The 22,055-nt window shown below is 51.9% G+C and overlaps 1 protein-coding gene across 1 annotated transcript in view; it reads left to right on the top strand.

Moving 5' to 3' along the window:
• LOC148148474 (microtubule-actin cross-linking factor 1, isoforms 6/7-like) overlaps positions 1–22,055 on the top strand; it is a 214,622-nt gene that overhangs the window by 40,190 nt on the left and 152,377 nt on the right. The window contains exon 7 of the mRNA XM_087993185.1: positions 7,998–8,117. Within this exon, the coding sequence (XP_087849311.1) occupies positions 7,998–8,117 (120 nt within the window). The remainder of the gene's footprint in view (positions 1–7,997; positions 8,118–22,055) is intronic.

Below are 22,055 nucleotides of genomic sequence, written 5' to 3'. Positions count from 1 at the left end.
TTCCTTTGGCCCACGATGTTGTGCCGAGGATTAATCCTAATGTAAAATATAGTAACTTAACCTACGCACCCGTCAACTCACTGCTATCCATGTGCATGTCCAGCACTCGCTTAAATGTCCCCAATGACTCTGCTTCCACCACCACCGCTGGCAACACATTCCATGCATTCACAACTCTCTGCGTAAAGAACCTACCTCTGACATCACCTCTATAACTTTCTCCTAATATCTTCAAGCTATGACTTCTCGCACCAGTCAATCCTGCCCTGGGGGAAAGTCTCTGGCTATTGACTCTATCTATTCCTCTTATTATTTTGTACACCTCGATCAGGTCTGCTCTCTTCCTCCAGAGAGAAAAGTCAGAGCTTTGTCAACCTTTCTTCATAAGACAAGCCCTCCAGTCCAGGCAGCATCCTGCTAAACCTTCTTTCCACCCTCTCCAAAGCCTGTATCTTTCTTATAGTAGGGCGACCAGAACTGGACACAATATTCCAAGTGTGGTCTCACCAGGGACTCGTAGAGCTGTAGCAAAACCTCACGGCTCTTAAACCCTGTTAATGAAAGCCAAAACACCATATGCTTTCTAAACAACCCTATCCACTTGGGTGGCAACTTTGAGGGATCTATGTACTTGCACACCCAGATCCCTCTGTTCCTCCACACTGCCAAGAATCCTGTCTTTAATCCTATATTCAGCATTCGAGTTCAACCTTCCAAAATGCATCACTTCACATTTATCCAGGTTGAACTCCATCTGCCATTTCTCAGCCCAGCTCTGCATCCCGTCTATGTCTCGCTGCAGCCTGCAGTAGCCCTCGATACTATCGATGATACCTCCAACCTTTGTGTCATCTGCAAAATTACTAACCCACCCCTCAATCTCCTCATCCAAGTCATTTATAAAAACTACAAAGAGCAGAGAACCCTGCGAGACCCCATTCAACACTGACCTCCAGGCAGAATACTTTTCATCTACAACCACTCTCTGCCTTCTGTCAGCCAACCGATTTCTGAAATTCCAAACCCATGTCTCCATTATGCCCCCAACATCATAGCCCCATGTACTGATCCATGCTCTAAGTTTATCATTCTTTCTTCTGATACTCCTTGAGTTAAAGCAGACACACTTTAACGATCCCTTTGTTTCATTGCGTGAGAAACCTTCCCGATAGATTCACTACATCCTACCACTGTCCTGTCTGCAACTGACCCCCTCTCAGACATGTGGCTCCAATTCCCACCCCGCTGCCAAACTAGTTTAAACCCTTCCGAATCGCACGAGCAAATCTCCCACCCAGGACATTTGCGCCCCTCCAGTTCAGGTGCAACCCGTCCTTCATGTACAGGTCCCACCTTCCCCAGAAGGTATCCCAATGGTCTAGGTATCTGAAGCCCTCCCTCCTGCACCAGCCTCACAGCCACGTGTTAAGCTACATTTGCTGACTGTTCCTCATCTCACTATCTCGTGGCACTGGTAGCAATCCTGAGATCACTACTCTACTCGTCCTGCTCTTCAGCTTCCAACCTAACGCTCTGTAGTCACTTTTCAGATCCTCAATCCCTTTCCTGGCTGTATCATTGGTGCCGATATGTACCACGATTTCTGGCTGGTCCCCCTCCCCCTTTAGAATCTTGTAGACCCGATCGGCGACATCCCGGACCCTGGCACCAGGGAGGCAACGTACCTTCCGGGAGTCCCGTTCCTGACCACAAAATCTCCTGTCAATCCGTCTAACTATTGAGTCCCCTATTACTAGCGCTTTTCTATTTCCCACCCTTCCCTTCTGAGCCACAGTGCCAGGCTCAGTGCCAGAGACCTGACAACCATGGCTTACCCCTGGCAGGCTGACTCCACCAGCAGTATCCAAAACGGTATACTTATTGCTGAGGGGAACGGCCACAGGGGATCTCTGCTCTGACCATCGGTTCCCTTTCGTCCCCGTGACAGTAATCCAGCTGTCCTTATCTTGTATCTGGGGAGTGATCACTTCCCTGTCCATCCTCTCAATTTCCCCCTCAGACTCCCGGATGATCCATAGTTCATCCAGCTCCAGCTCCAGTTCCCCAACTCAGTTTTCGAGGAGCTGGAGTTGGGCGCACTTCCCGCAAATGTCCCTCACCTGCCACATTCTGCAGGAGGAGCACGCAACTACCCTGACATCCATATCCCGATATTCTGAAAGCCCGCGCAGAACTAAACAAAGGAAGAGAAGGAAAAAAAAAGAGAAACCTGAAAACTTACCTAGTTTACAGACTCTTAGTAAGGTTAGAGGAGGTGGGTAGGAGGGAGGCCCTATGGTGTAGGGTTGAAAATGTGTTGCTGGAAAAGCGCAGCAGGTCAGGCAGCATCCAAGGAGCAGGAGAATCGACGTTCTTCAGCAAGAAGGGCTCATGCCCGAAACGTCGATTCTCCTGTTCCCTGGATGCTGCCTGACCTGCTGCGCTTTTCCAGCAACACATTTTTCAGCTCTGATATCCAGCATCTGCAGTCCTCACTTTCTCCTATGGTGTAGGGTCTCAGGTTTAGATCTCACCCACTTAAAAACTCCCCAGAAGTCCTTCGTTCCTCCCTCGCACCTCTCCACAAATGTAGATAAGTGTGAGGTCTTGCATTTTGGAAAGTCAAATCAAGGTAGGAATTTCACGGTGAATGGTAGGGCCTTAAGGAATGTCATGGAACAGAGGGACCTTGGAGTTCAGGTTCACAGTTCTCTGAAAGTGGTGTCCCAGGTTGACAGGGCAATGATGAAGGCTTTTGGTAGACTGGCTCTTATCAGTCAGGTCATTGAGTATAGAAGTTGGGAAGTTATGTTGCTGTTATCCAGGATGTTGGTGAGACCACGCTTGGAGTATTGCGTTCAGTTTTGGTCACCTTGTTGTAGGAAGGACGTCACTAATCTAGAAAGAACGCAGAAGAAATTTACAAGGATATTGTCTGGACTCCATGGTCTGAGTTTTAGGGAGAGGTTGGACAAGCTAGGACATTTTCCTTTCGAGCGTAGGAGACTGAGGGGGGAACATTATAGAGATGTATAAGATCATGAAAGGCCGGGATAGGGTGAATGCACTCAGTCTTTTTCCCAGGGTTGGGGAATCGAGGACTAGAGGGCATCAGTTTAAGGTGAGAGGGGAAAGAATAAAAGGCAACCCAAGGGACAACTGTTTTTACACAGAGGGTGCCAGAGGAAGTGGTTGAGGCGGGTACATTAATAACATTTAAAAGGCATTTGGACATAGACATGGATAGGAAAGGTTTACAAGGATATGGAGAAAGTGAGGACTGTAGATGCTGGAGTCAGAGTCGAAGTGTGTGGTGCTGGAAAAGCACAGCCGGTCAGGCAGCATCCAAGGAGCAGGAGAATCAGGCAGAAGCCCTTCATCAGGGCCAAGTGCAGGGAAATGGGGCTAGCGTGGATGGATGTTTTGGTCGGCATGGATCCATTTGGACCAAAAGGCCTGTCTCCATGCTGTAGGATTCTGACTGTATGATCCCTCTGAGTTTCCTAGTGTCCTGCCATTCACTGAGTACTCCCTTCGCTTGTTCCTTCTTCCAAGTGCATCACTTCACTTTTATAGTCATAGTGATGTACAGCACGGAAACAGACCCTTCGGTCCAACCTGTCCATGCCGACCAGACATCCCAACCCAATCTAGTTCCCACCTGCCAGCACTCGGCCCATATCCCTCCAAACCCTTCCTATTCATATACCCATCCAAATGCCTCTTAAATGTTGCAATTGTACCAGCCTCCACCACTTCCTCTGGCAGCTCATTCCATACACATACCACCCTCTGTGTGAAAACGTTGCCCCTTAGGTCTCTTTTATATCTTTCCCTTCTCACCCTAAACCTATGCCCTCTAGTTCTGGACTCCCCGACCCCAGGGAAAATACTTTGTCTATTTATCCTATCCATGCCCCTCACGATTTTATAAACCTCTATAAAGTCACCCCTCAGCCTCTGACGCTCCAGGGAAAACAGCCCCAGCCTGTTCAGCCTCTCCCTGTAGCTCAGATCCTCCAACCCTGGCAACATCCTTGTAAATCTTTTCTGAACCCTTTCAAGTTTCACAACATCTTTCCGATAGGAAGGAGACCAGAATTACACGCAATATTCCAACAGTGGCCTAACCAATGTCCTGTACAGCCGCAACATGACCTCCCAACTCCTGTACTCAATACTCTGACCAATAAAGGAAAGCATACCAAACGCCTTCTTCACTATCCTATCTACCTGCGACTTCACTTTCAAGGAGCTATGAACCTGCACTCCAAGGTCTCTTTGTTGAGCAACACTCCCTAGGACCTTACCATTAAGTGTATAAATCCTGCTAAGATTTGCTTTCCCAAAATGCAGCACCTCACATTTATCTGAATTAAACTCCATCTGCCACTTCTCAGCCCATTGGCCCATCTGGTCCAGATCCTGTTGTAATCTGAGGTAACCCTCTTCGCTGTCCACTACACCTCCAATTTTGGTGTCATCTGCAAACTTACTAACTGTACCTCTTATGCTCGCATCCAAATCATTTATGTAAATGACAAAAAGTAGAGGGCCCAGCACCGATCCTTGTAGCACTCCACTGGTCACAGGCCTCCAGTCTGAAAAACAACTCTCCACCACCACCCTCTGTCTTCTACCTTTGAGCCAGTTCTGTATCCAAATGGCTAGTTCTCCTTGTATTCTATGAGATCGAACCTTGCTAACCAGTGTCCCATGGGGAACCTTGTCGAATGCCTTACTGAGGTCCATATAGATCACATCTACTGCTCTGCCCTCATCAATCTTCTTTGTTAGTTCTTCAAAAAACTCAATCAAGTTTGTGAAACATGATTTTCCACAGACAAAGCCATGTTGACTATCCCTAATTAGTTGCTGGAAAAGCGCAGCAGGTCAGGCAGCATCAAAGGAGAAGGAGAATCGACGTTTCAGGCATAAGCCCTTCTTCAGGCTTATGCCCGAAACGTCGATTCTCCTTCTCCTTGGATGCTGCCTGACCTGCTGCGCTTTTCCAGCAACACATTTTTAAGCTCTGATCCCTAGCATCTGCGTCCTCACTTTCTCCTATCCCTAATCAATCCTTGCCTTTCCAAATACATGTACATCCTGTCCCTCAGGATTCCCTCCAACAACTTGCCCACCACCAACATCAGGCTCACCGGTCTATAGTTCCCTGGATTGTCCTTACCACCCTTCTTAAACAGTGGCACCACGTTAGCCAACCTCCAGTCTTCCGGCACCTCACCTGTGACTATCGATGATACAAATATCTCAGCAAAAGGCCCAGCAATCACTTCTCTGGCTTCCCACACAGTTCTCGGGTGCACCTGATCAGGTCCTGGGATTTATCCACCTTTAACCGTTTCAAGACATCCAGCACTTCCTCCTCTGTAATCTGGACATTTTGCAAGATGTCACCATCTATTTCCCTACAGTCTATATCTTCCATATCCTTTTCCACAGTAAATACTGATGCAAAATATTCATTTAGTATCTCCCCCATTTTCTGTGGCTCCACACAAAGGCTGCCTTGCTGATCTTTGAGGGGCCCTATTCTCTTCCTAGTTACCCTTTTGTCCTTAATGTATTTGTAAAAACCCTTTGGATTCTCCTTAATTCTATTTGTCAAAGCTATCTCATGTCCCCGTTTTGCCCTCCTGATTTCCCTCATAAGTATACTCCTACTGCCTTTATACTCTTCTAAGGATTCACTCGATCTATCCTGTTTATACCTGACATATGCTTCCTTCTTTTTCTTAACCAAACCCTCAATTTCTTTAGTCATCCAGCATTCCCTATAGTTACCAGCCTTCCCTTTCACCCTGACAGGAATATACTTTCTCTGGATTCTTGTTATCTCATTTCTGAAGGCTTCCCATTTTCCAGCCTCCAATCAGCTTTCGAAAGTTCTTGCCTAATACCCTCAAAATTGGCCTTTAACAGAATAAATTCCATCTGTCACTGATCTGTCCACCTGACCAATCTGTTTATCAATTTAAAAGTCACAGCAACTGCTGCAGGAAAAGTAACCAGTTAATTTGACTGGAGTTTTTTTCTACTGCAGAGAAGAGGCAGCTTCTGCTGGGGAGAACAGCATACCCTCCTGTTTGTGTGTGTATGTCTCTCTCTCTCTCTCTCTCTCTCTGTGTCAGTGAGCCTGTAACTTGTTTCTAGGGCCAACCCGCTCCGTTAGCTGGGATCCATAGGTCTCACTTGTGAACAACTCTCTAGCTCCTGATTGGCTGTACACTGCAGGATCCCATCACCTCAAAACACACAGTTGACAAGATGAGGAAGCAAATTCCTCACTGTGAAATGATGCAGCAGCTCTGGGTAAATTTCTGTGACTAACAACAGATTTTTTTGATCCTTGTGGCTCTGTTTTTAAAGGCAGGGAAAAAAAAAACCAGACACAGAGCTTACAGTGCACTTCATAAATATCATCATATTCCCTTTAACATCAGGCTGGAGAATGCTCTCATCCTCTGTGAAACTCAGATCATTTCTCACAAACCCCAGACTGAGTGGGAATGGAAGCTGCACTAAGTACTATGGCAGTGATAACATGATAGAACATAGAACATAGAACAATACAGCGCAGTACAGGCCCTTTGGCCCTCGATGTTGCGCCGATCCAAGCCCACCTAACCTATACTAACCCACTATCCTCCATATACCTATCCAATGCCCGCTTAAATGCCCATAAAGAGGGAGAGTCCACCACTGCTACTGGCAGGGCATTCCATGAACTTACGACTCGCTGAGTGAAGAACCTACCCCTAACTTCAGTCCTATATCTACCCCCCCTTAATTTAAAGCTATGCCCCCTTGTAATACCCGACTCCATACGCGGGAAAAGGTTCACACTGTCAACCCTATCTAACCCCCTAATCATCTTGTACACCTCAATCAAGTCACCCCTAAACCTTCTTTTCTCTAATGAAAACAGCCCCAAGTGTCTCAGTCTTTCCTCATACGATCTTCCTTCCATACCAGGCAACATCCTGGTAAACCTCCTCTGCACCCGTTCCAGTGCCTCCACATCCTTCCTATAGTATGGCGACCAAAACTGCACTCAATATTCCAGATGCGGCCGCACCAGAGTCTTATACAACTGCATCATGACCTCAGGACTCCGGAACTCAATTCCTCTACCAATAAAAGCCAGTACGCCATATGCCTTCCTCACTGCACTATTTACCTGGGTGGCAACTTTCAGAGATCTGTGTACATGGACACCAAGATCCCTCTGCTCATCCACACTACCAAGTATCCGACCATTAGCCCAGTACCCCATCTTTTTGTTATTCTTCCCAAAGTGAATCACCTCACACTTAGCTACATTGAATTCCATTTGCCACCTTTCTGCCCAGCTCTGCAGCTTCTCTATATCCTGCTGTAACCTGCCACATCCTTCAAGGGCTTTTGCCCGAAACGTCGATTTTGCCTGTCCTCGGATGCTGCCTGAATTGCTGTGCTCTTCCAGCACCACTGATCCAGAATCTGGTTTCCAGCATCTGCAGTCATTGTTTTTACCACATCCTTCCTCACTGTCAACAACTCCTCCGACTTTCGTATCATCCGCAAACTTGCTCACCCAACCTTCTAACCCCTCTTCCAGGTCATTTATAAAAATGACAAACAGCAATGGTCCCAAAACCTCCAACTCACCCTCAATGCCATATCTCCGTATTTTCTGCAGTAGCCTACCATGGGGAACCTTATCAAACGCCTTACTAAAATCCATATATACCACATCTACCGCTTTCCCCTCATCAACCTCCTTCGTCACCTTTTCAAAGAATTCAATAAGGTTTGTGAGGCACGACCTGCCTCACAATGATGAGATTGTAACTGGCTAATGCGGTTTGCAGTGCAGATTGGATGGACCAAATGGCCCCCTCCTGCATCATATCAATTCTATGATTCTGTGTTAACCCTGCCCCTATTCTTGTTGAGAATTGGACTGTTTAACCCTGTGATGCTTGTCTTTGCAGTTCAGTGAGTCAAGGAAGATGCTACAAAGTTGGATGGATGAAGTGGATCAGCATCTAGAGGCTCAGAAGGACATTGCTGTCGACAACAATGACATTAAACAGCAGCTCACCCAGCAACAGGTCAGCATCACAGAAAGTTGCCATAATCACATCGGGCTGTCGCTCACTACGGACGGAGATGACAGGTGATGGTTTAATCTGAGGGTCACCACACCTCACACAAAGGCAGAGGTTCAAGGAGAGTCTTTCATGGAAATGAATCCTTTATGGCTGGCACGGTGGCTCAGTGGTTAGCACTGCTGCCTCAGAGCGCCAGGGACTCAGGTTCAATTCCAGCCTTGAGTAACTGTCTGTGTGGAGTGTGCACATTCTCCCTGTGTCTGCGTGGGTTTCCCCTGGATTCTTCGGTTTCCTCCCACAGTCACAAAGATGTGCAGGTGAGGTGAATTGGCCATGCTAAATTGCCCATAGTGTGAGGTGCAGGAGTCAGGGGTAAATTTGGATAAGGGATGGGTCTGGGTGGGTTACTCTTCAGAGGGTCAGTGTGGACTTGTTGGGCCAAATGGCCTGTTTCCATAGTGTAGAGAATCTAATCTAATCTCAGTTGGTGGAAGAACAAAGAAAGTTTACAGCCCAAGAACAGGCCCTTCAGCCCTCCAAGCCTGAGCCGATCCAAATCCACTGACTAAACCTGTTGCCCAATTCCTAAGCATTTGTATCCCTCTGCTCCCCACCTACGCATGCATCTGACCAGACACATCTTAAATGAATCTAACGTGTCTGCCTCTACCACCTCTGCTGGCAACGCGTTCCAGACACCCACCACCCTCTGTGTGAGGTACTTGCTGCGTGCATCCCCCTTAAACTTTCCACCTCTCACCTTGAAAGCATGACCCCTCGTTATTGAATCCTTTACCCTGGGCAAAAGCTTGTCTCTATCCACCCTGTCTATACCCTTCATGATTTTGTAAACCTCAGTCAGGTCTCCCCTCAATCTCCTTTTTTCTAGTGAAAATAAACCTAACCTACTCAGCCTCTCTTCATAGCTAGCACCTTCCATACCAGGCAACATCTTCGTAAACCTTCTCTGCACCCTCTCCAAAGCATCCACATCCTATTGGTAATGCGGCGACCAGAACTGTACACAGTATTCTAAATGCGGCCGAACCAATGTCTTGTACAATTTTAACATGACCTGCCAGCTCTTATACTCAATACCCCGTTCAATTAAGGCAAGCATACCATATGCCTTCTTGACCACTCTTTCCACCTGTGCAGCAACCTTCAGGAAAAATGGACCTGATTAAATTGATTGGAATATGGGCAATAACACTGAACAACTTGCAATGATAGAGCAATTGATTTTTTTTCTGGTGAAACTATCACTCACCAACTGACAAGAAATGATAGAATCAAATAATGATCCAGCCAAGGGGAAGGACAATCAGATCATCAACCCTGTGTTTATGTAAGAGATGGCCAATTGGCTCCCCAAAGCCTATCTATCAACCACAAGGTATCACGTTCACTCCCCTTCTGAACTTTTCACTCCCCAAGCACCCCGTTCACTTTCCGTGTGCCCCATTCACTCCACGTGTCCCGTTCACTTTCCGTGTGCCCAGTTCACTTTCCACGTGTCCCGTTCACTTTCCATGTGTCCCGTTCACTTTGCGTGTGCCCAGTTCACTTTCCACGTGTCCCGTTCACTTTCCATGTGCCCGTTCACTTTCCGTGTGCCCACTTTCCGTGTGCCCAGTTCACTTTCCATGTGTCCCGTTCACTTTCCGTGTGCCCCGTTCACTTTGTGTGTGCGCTGTTCACTTTCCGTGTGCCCTGTTCACTCCGTGTGCCCTGTTCATTTTCCGTGTGCCCCGTTCACTTTGTGTGTGCCCCGTTCACTTTCTGTGTGTCCCGTTCACTCCGTGTGCCCCATTCACTTTACGTGTGCCCCGTTCACTCTGTGTGCCCCGTTCACTTTGCGTGTGCCCTGTTCACTCCGTGTGCCCTGTTCATTTTCCGTGTGCCCCATTCACTTTACGTGTGCCCCGTTCACTCCGTGTGCCCCATTCACTTTCCGTGTGCCCCGTTCACTTTGCGTGTGCCCCATTCACTTTCCGTGTGCCCTGTTTACTTTCGGTGTGCCCCGTTTACTTTCCATGTGCCCCGTTCACTTTGCGTGTGCCCCGTTCACTTTCCGTGTTTCCTGTTCACTTTGCGTGTGCCCCATTCATATTCCGTGTGCCCATGTTCACTCCGTGTGCCCTGTTTACACCGTCTGCCCTGTTTACTTTCCGTGTGCCCCATTCACTTTCCGTGTGCCCCATTCACTTTCCGTGTGCCCCGTTCACTTTCCGTGTGCCCCGTTCACTTTCCGTGTGCCCCGTTCACTTTCCACGTGTCCCGTTCACTTTCCATGTGTCCCGTTCACTTTGCGTGTGCCCAGTTCACTTTCCACGTGTCCCGTTCACTTTCCGTGTGCCCCGTTCACTTTGTGTGTGCCCAATTCACTCCGTGTGCCCCATTCACTTTCCACGTGTCCCGTTCACTTCCCGTGTGCCCCATTCACTTTGCATGTACCCGTTCACTTTGCGTGTGCCCCATTCAGTCCGTGTGTCCTATTCACTTTCTGTGTGGCCCATTCACTTTGCGTGTGCCCCATTCACTTTGCGTGTGCCCCGTTCAGTCTGTGTGACCTATTCACATTCCGTGTTTCCTGTTCACTTTGCGTGTGCCCCGTTCACATTCCGTGTGCCCATGTTCACTCCGTGTGCCCTGTTCACACCGTGTGCCCCGTTTACTTTCCGTGTGCCGCGTTCACTTTGCGTGTGCCCCGTTTACTTTGCGTGTGCCCCTTTCACTCCGTGTGCCCCGTTCACTCCGTGTGCCTCGTTCACTTTCCATGTTTCCTGTTCACTTTCCGTGTGCCCCGTTTACTTTCCATTTGCCCCGTTCACTTTGCTTGTGCCCCGTTCACTTTCCGTGTTTCCTGTTCACTTTGCGTGTGCCCCGTTCACATTCCGTGTGCCCATGTTCACTCCGTGTGCCCTGTTCACACCGTGTGCCCCGTTTACTTTCCGTGTGCCGCGTTCACTTTCCGTGTGCCCCATTCACTTTCCATGTGCCCTGTTCACTCCGTGTGCCCCGTTCACACCGTGTGCCCCGTTCACTTTCCGTGTGCCCCATTTGCTCTCCGTGTGCCCCGTTCACTTTCCGTGTGCCCCATTTACTCTCCGTGTGCCCCGTTCACTTTCCGTGTTTCTTGTTCACAATCCGTGTGCTCTGTTCACTCCGTGTGCCCCATTCACTTTCCGTGTGCCCCGTTCACTTTGCGTGTGCCCCGTTCACTTTGCGTGTGCCCCGTTCACTTTCTGTGTGCCCCGTTCACTTTCCGTGTGCCCTGTTCACTCCGTGTTCCTCATTCACTTTCCGTGTGCCCCGTTCACTTTCCGTGTGCCCCGTTCACTTTCCGTGTACCCTGTTCACTCCGTGTTCCTCATTCACTTTCCGTGTGCCCCGTTCACTTTCCGTGTGCCCCGTTCACTTTCCGTGTACCCTGTTCACTCCGTGTTCCTCATTCACTTTCCGTGTGCCCCGTTCTCTTTCCATTTGCCCTGTTCACTCCGTGTGCCCCGTTCACTCCGTGTGCCCAGTTCACTCTGTGTGCCTGGTTCACTTTGCGTGTGCCCCGTTTACTTTCCGTGTGCCATGTTCACTTTCCATGTGCCCCGTTCGTTTTCATTGTGCCCTGTTCACTCCGTGTGCCCCGTTCACTCTGTGTGCCCTGTTCACTTTCCGTGTGCCCCGTTCACTTTCCGTGTGCCCCGTTCACTTTCCGTGTGCCCGGTTCACTCTGTGTGCCCTGTTCACGTTGCGTGTGCCCCGTTCACTCCGTGTGCCCTGTTCACTCCATGTGCCCCGTTTACTTCCAGTGTGCTCCGTTCACTTTGCGTGTGCCCCGTTCACTTTGCGTGTGCCCCGTTCACTCCGTGTGCCCCATTCACTTTCCGTGTTTCCTGTTTACTTTCAGTGTGCCCCGTTTACTTTCCATGTGCCCCGTTCACTTTCCGTGTGCCCCGTTTACTTTCCGTGTTTCCTGTTCACTTTCCGTGTGCCCCGTTCACTTTCCGTGTTTCCTGTTCACTTTCCGTGTGCCCCGTTCACTTTCCGTGTTTCCTGTTCACTTTCCGTGTGCCCCGTTCACTTTCCGTGTTTCCTGTTCACTTTCCGTGTGCCCCATTCACTTTCCGTGTGCCCCATTCACTTCCCGTGTGCCCCATTCACTTTGCATGTACCCGTTCACTTTGCGTGTGCCCCATTCAGTCCGTGTGTCCTATTCACTTTCTGTGTGCCCCATTCACTTTCCGTGTGCCCCGTTCACTTTCCGTGTTCCCCGTTCACTTTCCGTGTTCCCCGTTCACTTTCCGTGTGCCCTGTTCACTTTCCGTGTTCCCCGTTCACTTTCCGTGTTCCCCGTTCACTTTCCGTGTGCCCTGTTCACTCCATGTGCCCATGTTCACTCCGTGTGCCCCATTCACTCTGTGTGCCCCGTTCACTCCGTGTGCCCCGTTCACTCTGTGTGCCTGGTTCACTTTGCGTGTGCCCCGTTCAGTCCGTGTGTCCTATTCACTTTGCGTGCGCCCCATTCACTTTGCGTGTGCCTGGTTCACTTTCCGTGTGCCCTGTTTACTCCGTGTTCCTCATTCACTTTCCGTGTGCCCCGTTCACTTTCCGTGTGCCCTGTTTACTCCGTGTTCCTCATTCACTTTCCGTGTGCCCCGTTCACTTTCCGTGTGCCCTGTTCACTCCGTGTGCCCCGTTCACTCTGTGTGCCCCATTCACTCTGTGTGCCTGGTTCACTTTGCGTGTGCCCTGTTCACTCTGTATGCCCCGTTCACTTTCCGTGTGCCCCGTTTACTTTCCGTGTGCCCCATTCACTTTATGTGTGCCCCGTTTACTTTCCGTGTGCCCCATTCACTTTATGTGTGCCCCGTTCACTTTCCGTGTGCCCCGTTTACTTTCCGTGTGCCCCATTCACTTTATGTGTGCCCCGTTTACTTTCCGTGTGCCCCATTCACTTTATGTGTGCCCCGTTTACTTTCCGTGTGCCCCGTTCACTCTGTGTGCCCTGTTCATTTTCTGTGTGCCCCATTCACTTTGCGTGTGCCCCGTTCACTCCGTGTGCCCTGTTCACTTTGCGTGTGCCCTGTTCACTTTGCGTGTGCACCGTTCACTTTGCGTGTGCCCTGTTCATTTTCCGTGTGCCCCATTCACTTTACGTGTGCCCCGTTCATTCCTGAAGAAGGGCTTATGCCCGAAACGTCGATTCTCCTGTTCCCTGGATGCTGCCTGACCTGCTGCGCTTTTCCAGCAACACATTTCCAGCTCTGATCTCCAGCATCTGCAGACCTCACTTTCTCCTCCATTCACTCCGTGTGCCCCGTTTACTTTGCGTGTGCCCCGTTCACTTTCCGTGTGCCCCGTTCACTCTGTGTGCCTTGTTCACTTTCCGTGTGCCCCATTCACTTTGCGTGTGCCCCATTCACTCCGTGTGCCCCGTTCACTCTGTGTGCCTGGTTCACTTTGCGTGTGCCCCGTTTACTTTCCGTGTGCCATGTTCACTTTCCATGTGCCCCATTCACTCCATGTGCCCCGTTCACTTTCCGTGTGCCCCGTTCACTCTGTGTGCCCTGTTCACTTTGCGTGTGCCCTGTTCACTCCGTGTGACCTGTTCACTTTCCGTGTGCCCCGTTCACTTTCTGTGTGTCCCGTTCACTCCGTGTGCCCCGTTCACTTTGCGTGTGCCCTGTTCACTCCGTGTGACCTGTTCACTTTCCGTGTGCCCCGTTCACTTTGTGTGTGCCCCGTTCACTTTCCGTATGCCCCATTCACTCCGTGAGCCCCGTTCACTTTGCGTGTGCCCTGTTCACTCCGTGTGCCCTGTTCATTTTCCGTGTGCCCCATTCACTTTACGTGTGCCCCGTTCACTCAGTGTGCCCCGTTCACTTTGCGTGTGCCCTGTTCACTCCGTGTGCCCTGTTCATTTTCCGTGTGCCCCATTCACTTTACGTGTGCCCCGTTCGCTTTGTGTGTGCCCCGTTCACTTTCTGTGTGTCCCGTTCACTTTGCGTGTGCCCCGTTCACTCCGTGTGCCCTGTTCACTTTGCGTGTGCCCTGATCACTTTCTGTGTGTCCCGTTCACTCCGTGTGCCCCGTTCACTTTGCGTGTGCCCTGTTCACTCCGTGTGCCCTGTTCATTTTCCATGTGCCCCATTCACTTTGCGTGTGCCCCGTTCACTCCGTGTGCCCTGTTCACTCCATGTGCCCCGTTTACTTCCTGTGTGCCCCGTTCACTTTGCGTGTGCCCCGTTCACTTTCTGTGTGTCCCGTTCACTCCGTGTGCCCCGTTCACTTTGCGTGCTCCCTGTTCACTCCGTGTGCCCTGTTCATTTTCCGTGTGCCCCATTCACTTTCCGTGTGCCCCGTTCACTCCGTGTGCCCTGTTCACTCCGTGTGCCCCATTCACTTTACGTGTGCCCCATTCACTCTGTGTGCCCTGTTCACTTTCCGTGTGCCTTGTTCACTTTGCGTGTGCCCCGTTCACTTTCCGTATGCCCCGTTCACTCTGTGTGCCCTGTTCACTTTGCGTGTGCCCTGTTTTCTTTCCGTGTGCCCCGTTCGCTTTGTGTGTGCCCTGTTCACTTTGCGTGTGCCCTATTCACTCCGTGTGCCCTGTTCATTTTCCGTGTGCCCTGTTCACTTTCTGTGTGTCCCGTTCACTCCGTGTGCCCCGTTCACTTTGCATGCTCCCTGTTCACTCCGTGTGCCCTGTTCATTTTCCGTGTGCCCCATTCACTTTCCGTGTGCCCCGTTCACTCCGTGTGCCCTGTTCACTCCATGTGCCCTGTTTACGTCCCGTGTGCCCCTTTCACTTTGCGTGTGCCCCTTTCACTTTGCGTGTGCCCCGTTCACTCCGTGTGCCCCATTCACTTTTCGTGTGCCCCGTTTACTTTCCGTGTGCCCCGTTTACTTTCCATGTGCCCCGTTCACTTTGCGTGTGCCCCGTTCACTTTCCGTGTTTCCTGTTCACTTTGCGTGTGCCCCATTCACATTCCGTGTGCCCATGTTCACTCCGTGTGCCCTGTTCACACCGTGTGCCCCATTTACTTTCCGTGTGCCCCGTTCACTTTCCGTGTGCCCCATTCACTTTCCATGTGCCCCGTTCACTTTGCGTGCCCCGTTCACTCTATGTGCCTGGTTCACTTTCCGTGTGCCATGTTCACTTTCCATGTGCCCCGTTCATTTTCATTGTGCCCTGTTCACTCCGTGTGCCCCATTTACTTTCCGTGTGCCCCGTTCACTTTCCATGTGCCCCGTTCACTTTCCGTGTGCCCTGTTCACTTTCCATGTGCCCCGTTCACTTTCCGTGTGCCCCATTCACTTTCCGTGTGCCCCATTCACTTTCCGTGTGCCCCGTTCACTTTCCGTGTGCCCCATTCACTTTCCGTGTGCCCCGTTCACTTTCCGTGTGCCCCATTCACTTTCCATGTGCCCTGTTCACTCCGTGTGCCCCGTTCACTCCGTGTACCCCGTTCACTTTCCGTGTGCCCCATTCACTTTGCGTGTGCCCCGTTCACTTTCCGTGTGCCCCGTTCACTTTCCGTGTGCCCCATTCACTTTCCGTGTGCCCTGTTCACTCCGTGTGCCCTGTTCACTCCGTGTGCCCCGTTCACTCTATGTGCCTGGTTCACTTTCCGTGTGCCTCGTTCACTTTCCGTGTGCCTCGTTCACTTCCCATGTGCCCTGTTCACTTTCCGTGTGCCCTGTTCACTTTGAGTGTGCCCCATTCACTTTCCGTGTGCCCTGTTCACTCCGTGTGCCCCGTTCACTTTCCGTGTGCCTCGTTCACTTCCCGTGTGCCCTGTTCACTTTCCGTGTGCCCCGTTCACTTTGAGTGTGCCCCATTCACTTTCCATGTGCCCTGTTCACTCCGTGTGCCCCGTTCACACCGTGTGCCCCGTTCACTTTCCGTGTGCCCCGTTCACTTTGAGTGTGCCCCGTTCACTTTCCGTGTGCCCCGTTCACTTTGAGTGTGCCCCGTTCACTTTCCGTGTGCCCTGTTCACTTTGCGTGTGCCCCGTTTACTTTCCGTGTGCTCCTTTCACTCCGTGTGCCTCGTTCACTTTCCGTGTTTCCTGTTCACTTTGCGTGTGCCCCGTTCACATTCCGTGTGCCCATGTTCACTCCGTGTGCCCTGTTCACACCGTGTGCCCTGTTTACTTTCCGTGTGCCGCGTTCACTTTCCGTGTGCCCCATTCACTTTCCGTGTGCCCTGTTCACTCCATGTGCCCTGTTCACTCCGTGTGCCCCGTTCACACCGTGTGCCCCGTTCACTTTCCATGTGCCCGTTCACTTTGAGTGTGCCCCGTTCACTTTCCGTGTGCCCCGTTCACTCTGTGTGCCCTGTTCACTTTCCGTGTGCCCCATTTACTTTCCGTGTGCCCTGTTTGCTTTCCATGTGCCCCATTCACTTTGCGTGTGCCCCTTTCACTCCGTGTGCCCCGTTCACTCCGTGTGCCTCGTTCACTTTCCATGTTTCCTGTTCACTTTCCGTGTGCCCCGTTTACTTTCCGTGTGCCCCGTTTACTTTCCATTTGCCCCGTTCACTTTCCATGTGCCCCGTTCACTTTGCGTGTGCCCCGTTCACTTTCCGTGTTTCCTGTTCACTTTGCGTGTGCCCCGTTCACATTCCGTGTGCCCATGTTCACTCCGTGTGCCCTGTTCACACCGTGTGCCCCGTTTACTTTCCGTGTGCCCCGTTCACTTTCCATGTGCCCTGTTCACTCCATGTGTCCCGTTCACGTTCCATGTGCCCTGTTCACTTCGTGTGCCCCGTTCACTTTCCGTGTGCCCATTTGCTCTCCGTGTGCCCTGTTCACTTTCCGTGTGCCCCATTTACTCTCCGTGTGCCCCGTTCACTTTCCGTGTTTCTTGTTCACAATCCGTGTGCCCTGTTCACTCCGTGTGCTCTGTTCACTCCGTGTGCCCCATTCACTTTCCGTGTGCCCCGTTCACTTTGCTTGTGCCCCGTTCACTTTGCGTGTGCCCCGTTCACTTTCTGTGTGCCCCGTTCACTTTCCGTGTGCCCTGTTCACTCCGTGTTCCTCATTCACTTTCCGTGTGCCCCGTTCACTCCGTGTGCCCCATTCACTTTCCGTGTTTCCTGTTCACTTTCCGTGTGCCCCATTCACTTTCCGTGTGCCCCGTTTACTTTCCGTGTGCCCCGTTCACTTTGCGTGTGCCCTGTTCACTCCGTGTTCCTCATTCACTTTCCGTGTGCCCCGTTCACTCCGTGTGCCCCATTCACTTTCCGTGTTTCCTGTTCACTTTCCGTGTGCCCCATTCACTTTCCGTGTGCCCCATTCACTTTCCGTGTGCCCCGTTTACTTTCCGTGTGCCCCATTCACTTTCCGTGTGCCCCATTCACTTTCCGTGTGCCCCGTTTACTTTCCATGTGCCCCGTTCACTTTGCGTGTGCCCCGTTCACTTTCCGTGTTTCCTGTTCACTTTGCGTGTGCCCCGTTCACATTCCATGTGCCCATGTTCACTCCGTGTGCCCTGTTCACACCGTGTGCCCCATTCACTTTCCGTGTGCCCCGTTTACTTTCCATGTGCCCCGTTCACTTTGCGTGTGCCCCGTTCACTTTCCGTGTTTCCTGTTCACTTTGCGTGTGCCCCGTTCACATTCCATGTGCCCATGTTCACTCCGTGTGCCCTGTTCACACCGTGTGCCCCATTTACTTTCCGTGTGCCCCATTCACTTTCCATGAGCCCCATTCACTTTCCGTGTGCCCCATTCACTTTGCGTGTGCTCTGTTCACTTGCCCCGTTCACTTTCCATGAGCCCCATTCACTTTCCGTGTGCCCCATTCACTTTGCGTGTGCCCTGTTCACTCCGTGTGCCCCGTTCACTCCGTGTACCCCGTTCACTTTCCGTGTGCCTTGTTCACTTTCCGTGTGCCCCATTCACTCCGTGTGCCCCATTTACTTTCCGTGTGCCTGGTTCACTTTGCGTGTGCCCCGTTTACTTTCCGTGTGCCTGGTTCACTTTCCGTGTGCCTCGTTCACTTTCCGTGTGCCTCGTTCACTTCCCGTGTGCCCCGTTCACTTTCCGTGTGCCCTGTTCACTTTGAGTGTGCCCCGTTCACTTTCCGTGTGCCCTGTTCACTTTGAGTGTGCCCCATTCACTTTCCATGTGCCCTGTTCACTCCGTGTGCCCCGTTCACACCGTGTGCCCCGTTCACTTTCCGTGTGCCCCGTTCACTTTCCGTGTGCCCCGTTCACTTTGAGTGTGCCCCGTTCACTTTCCGTGTGCCCCGTTCACTTTGAGTGTGCCCCATTCACTTTCCGTGTGCCCTGTTCACTCCGTGTGCCCCGTTCACTTTCCGTGTGCCCGTTCACTTTGAGTGTGCCCCGTTCACTTTGAGTGTGCCCCGTTCACTTTCCGTGTGCCCCGTTCACTCTGTGTGCCTCGTTCACTTTCCGTGTGCCTCGTTCACTTTCCGTGTACCCTGTTCACTCCGTGTTCCTCATTCACTTTCCGTGTACCCTGTTCACTTTGCGTGTGCCCCATTCACTTTGCGTGTGCCCCTTTCACTCCGTGTGCCCCGTTCACTCCGTGTGCCCCATTCACTTTCCATGTTTCCTGTTCACTTTCCGTGTGCCCCGTTTACTTTCTGTGTGCCCCGTTTACTTTCCGTGTGCCCCGTTTACTTTCTGTGTGCCCCGTTTACTTTCCGTGTGCCCCGTTTACTTTCCGTGTGCCCCGTTTACTTTCCATTTGCCCCATTCACTTTGCTTGTGCCCCGTTCACTTTCCGTGTTTCCTGTTCACTTTGCGTGTGCCCCGTTCACATTCCGTGTGCCCATGTTCACTCCGTGTGCCCTGTTCACACCGTGTGCCCCGTTTACTTTCCGTGTGCCGCGTTCACTTTCCGTGTGCCGCGTTCACTTTCCGTGTGCCCCATTCACTTTCCGTGTGCCCCATTCACTTTCCATGTGCCCTGTTCACTCCATGTGTCCCGTTCACGTTCCATGTGCCCTGTTCACTCCGTGTGCCCCGTTCACACCGTGTGCCCCGTTCACTTTCCGTGTGCCCGTTTCACTCTGTGTGCCCTGTTCACTTTCCGTGTGCCCTGTTCACTCCATGTGTCCCGTTCACGTTCCATGTGCCCTGTTCACTCCGTGTGCCCCGTTCACACCGTGTGCCCCGTTCACTTTCCGTGTGCCCGTTCACTCCATGTGTCCCGTTCACGTTCCATGTGCCCTGTTCACTCCGTGTTCCTCATTCACTTTCCGTGTACCCTGTTCACTTTGCGTGTGCCCCATTCACTTTGCGTGTGCCCCTTTCACTCCGTGTGCCCCGTTCACTCCGTGTGCCCCATTCACTTTCCATGTTTCCTGTTCACTTTCCGTGTGCCCCGTTTACTTTCTGTGTGCCCCGTTTACTTTCCGTGTGCCCCGTTTACTTTCTGTGTGCCCCGTTTACTTTCCGTGTGCCCCGTTTACTTTCCGTGTGCCCCGTTTACTTTCCATTTGCCCCATTCACTTTGCGTGTGCCCCGTTCACTTTCCGTGTTTCCTGTTCACTTTGCGTGTGCCCCGTTCACATTCCATGTGCCCATGTTCACTCCGTGTGCCCTGTTCACACCGTGTGCCCCATTCACTTTCCGTGTGCCCCGTTTACTTTCCATGTGCCCCGTTCACTTTGCGTGTGCCCCGTTCACTTTCCGTGTTTCCTGTTCACTTTGCGTGTGCCCCGTTCACATTCCATGTGCCCATGTTCACTCCGTGTGCCCTGTTCACACCGTGTGCCCCATTTACTTTCCGTGTGCCCCATTCACTTTCCATGAGCCCCATTCACTTTCCGTGTGCCCCATTCACTTTGCGTGTGCTCTGTTCACTTGCCCCGTTCACTTTCCATGAGCCCCATTCACTTTCCGTGTGCCCCATTCACTTTGCGTGTGCCCTGTTCACTCCGTGTGCCCCGTTCACTCCGTGTACCCCGTTCACTTTCCGTGTGCCTTGTTCACTTTCCGTGTGCCCCATTCACTCCGTGTGCCCCATTTACTTTCCGTGTGCCTGGTTCACTTTGCGTGTGCCCCGTTTACTTTCCGTGTGCCTGGTTCACTTTCCGTGTGCCTGGTTCACTTTCCGTGTGCCTCGTTCACTTCCCGTGTGCCCCGTTCACTTTCCGTGTGCCCTGTTCACTTTGAGTGTGCCCCGTTCACTTTCCGTGTGCCCCGTTCACTTTGAGTGTGCCCCATTCACTTTCCATGTGCCCTGTTCACTCCGTGTGCCCCGTTCACACCGTGTGCCCCGTTCACTTTCCGTGTGCCCCGTTCACTTTCCGTGTGCCCCGTTCACTTTGAGTGTGCCCCGTTCACTTTCCGTGTGCCCCGTTCACTTTGAGTGTGCCCCATTCACTTTCCGTGTGCCCTGTTCACTCCGTGTGCCCCGTTCACTTTCCGTGTGCCCGTTCACTTTGAGTGTGCCCCGTTCACTTTGAGTGTGCCCCGTTCACTTTCCGTGTGCCCCGTTCACTCTGTGTGCCTCGTTCACTTTCCGTGTGCCTCGTTCACTTTCCGTGTACCCTGTTCACTCCGTGTTCCTCATTCACTTTCCGTGTACCCTGTTCACTTTGCGTGTGCCCCATTCACTTTGCGTGTGCCCCTTTCACTCCGTGTGCCCCGTTCACTCCGTGTGCCCCGTTTACTTTCTGTGTGCCCCGTTTACTTTCCGTGTGCCCCGTTTACTTTCCGTGTGCCCCGTTTACTTTCCATTTGCCCCATTCACTTTGCTTGTGCCCCGTTCACTTTCCGTGTTTCCTGTTCACTTTGCGTGTGCCCCGTTCACATTCCGTGTGCCCATGTTCACTCCGTGTGCCCTGTTCACACCGTGTGCCCCGTTTACTTTCCGTGTGCCGCGTTCACTTTCCGTGTGCCCCATTCACTTTCCGTGTGCCCCGTTCACACCGTGTGCCCCATTCACTTTCCATGTGCCCTGTTCACTCCATGTGCCCTGTTCACTTTCCGTGTGCCCTGTTCACTCCATGTGTCCCGTTCACGTTCCATGTGCCCTGTTCACTCCATGTGCCCCGTTCACACCGTGTGCCCCGTTCACTTTCCGTGTGCCCGTTCACTCCATGTGTCCCGTTCACGTTCCATGTGCCCTGTTCACTCCGTGTGCCCCGTTCACACCGTGTGCCCCGTTCACTTTCCGTGTGCCCGTTCACTCCATGTGTCCCGTTCACGTTCCATGTGCCCTGTTCACTCCATGTGTCCCGTTCACGTTCCATGTGCCCTGTTCACTCCGTGTGCCCCGTTCACACCGTGTGCCCCGTTCACTTTCCGTGTGCCCGTTTCACTCTGTGTGCCCTGTTCACTTTCCGTGTGCCCTGTTCACACCGTGTGCCCCATTTACTCTCCGTGTGCCCCGTTCACTCCATGTGTCCCGTTCACGTTCCATGTGCCCTGTTCACTCCGTGTGCCCCGTTCACACCATGTGCCCCGTTCACTTTCCGTGTGCCCGTTCACTTTGAGTGTGCCCCGTTCACTTTGAGTGTGCCCCGTTCACTTTCCGTGTGCCCCGTTCACTCTGTGTGCCTCGTTCACTTTCCGTGTGCCTCGTTCACTTTCCGTGTACCCTGTTCACTCCGTGTTCCTCATTCACTTTCCGTGTACCCTGTTCACTTTGCGTGTGCCCCATTCACTTTGCGTGTGCCCCGTTCACTCCGTGTGCCCCATTCACTTTCCATGTTTCCTGTTCACTTTCCGTGTGCCCCGTTTACTTTCTGTGTGCCCCGTTTACTTTCCATTTGCCCCGTTCACTTTGCTTGTGCCCCGTTCACTTTCCGTGTTTCCTGTTCACTTTGCGTGTGCCCCGTTCACATTCCGTGTGCCCATGTTCACTCCGTGTGCCCTGTTCACACCGTGTGCCCCGTTTACTTTCCGTGTGCCGCGTTCACTTTCCGTGTGCCCCATTCACTTTCCATGTGCCCTGTT

The sequence above is a fragment of the Chiloscyllium plagiosum genome, unplaced genomic scaffold, assembly GCF_037043375.1.
Source record: "Chiloscyllium plagiosum isolate Xiang-an unplaced genomic scaffold, Cpla_swu_hap1 HiC_scaffold_12, whole genome shotgun sequence".
Classification (NCBI taxonomy): domain Eukaryota; kingdom Metazoa; phylum Chordata; class Chondrichthyes; order Orectolobiformes; family Hemiscylliidae; genus Chiloscyllium; species Chiloscyllium plagiosum.
This window is presented reverse-complemented; position numbering and strand designations above follow the sequence as displayed.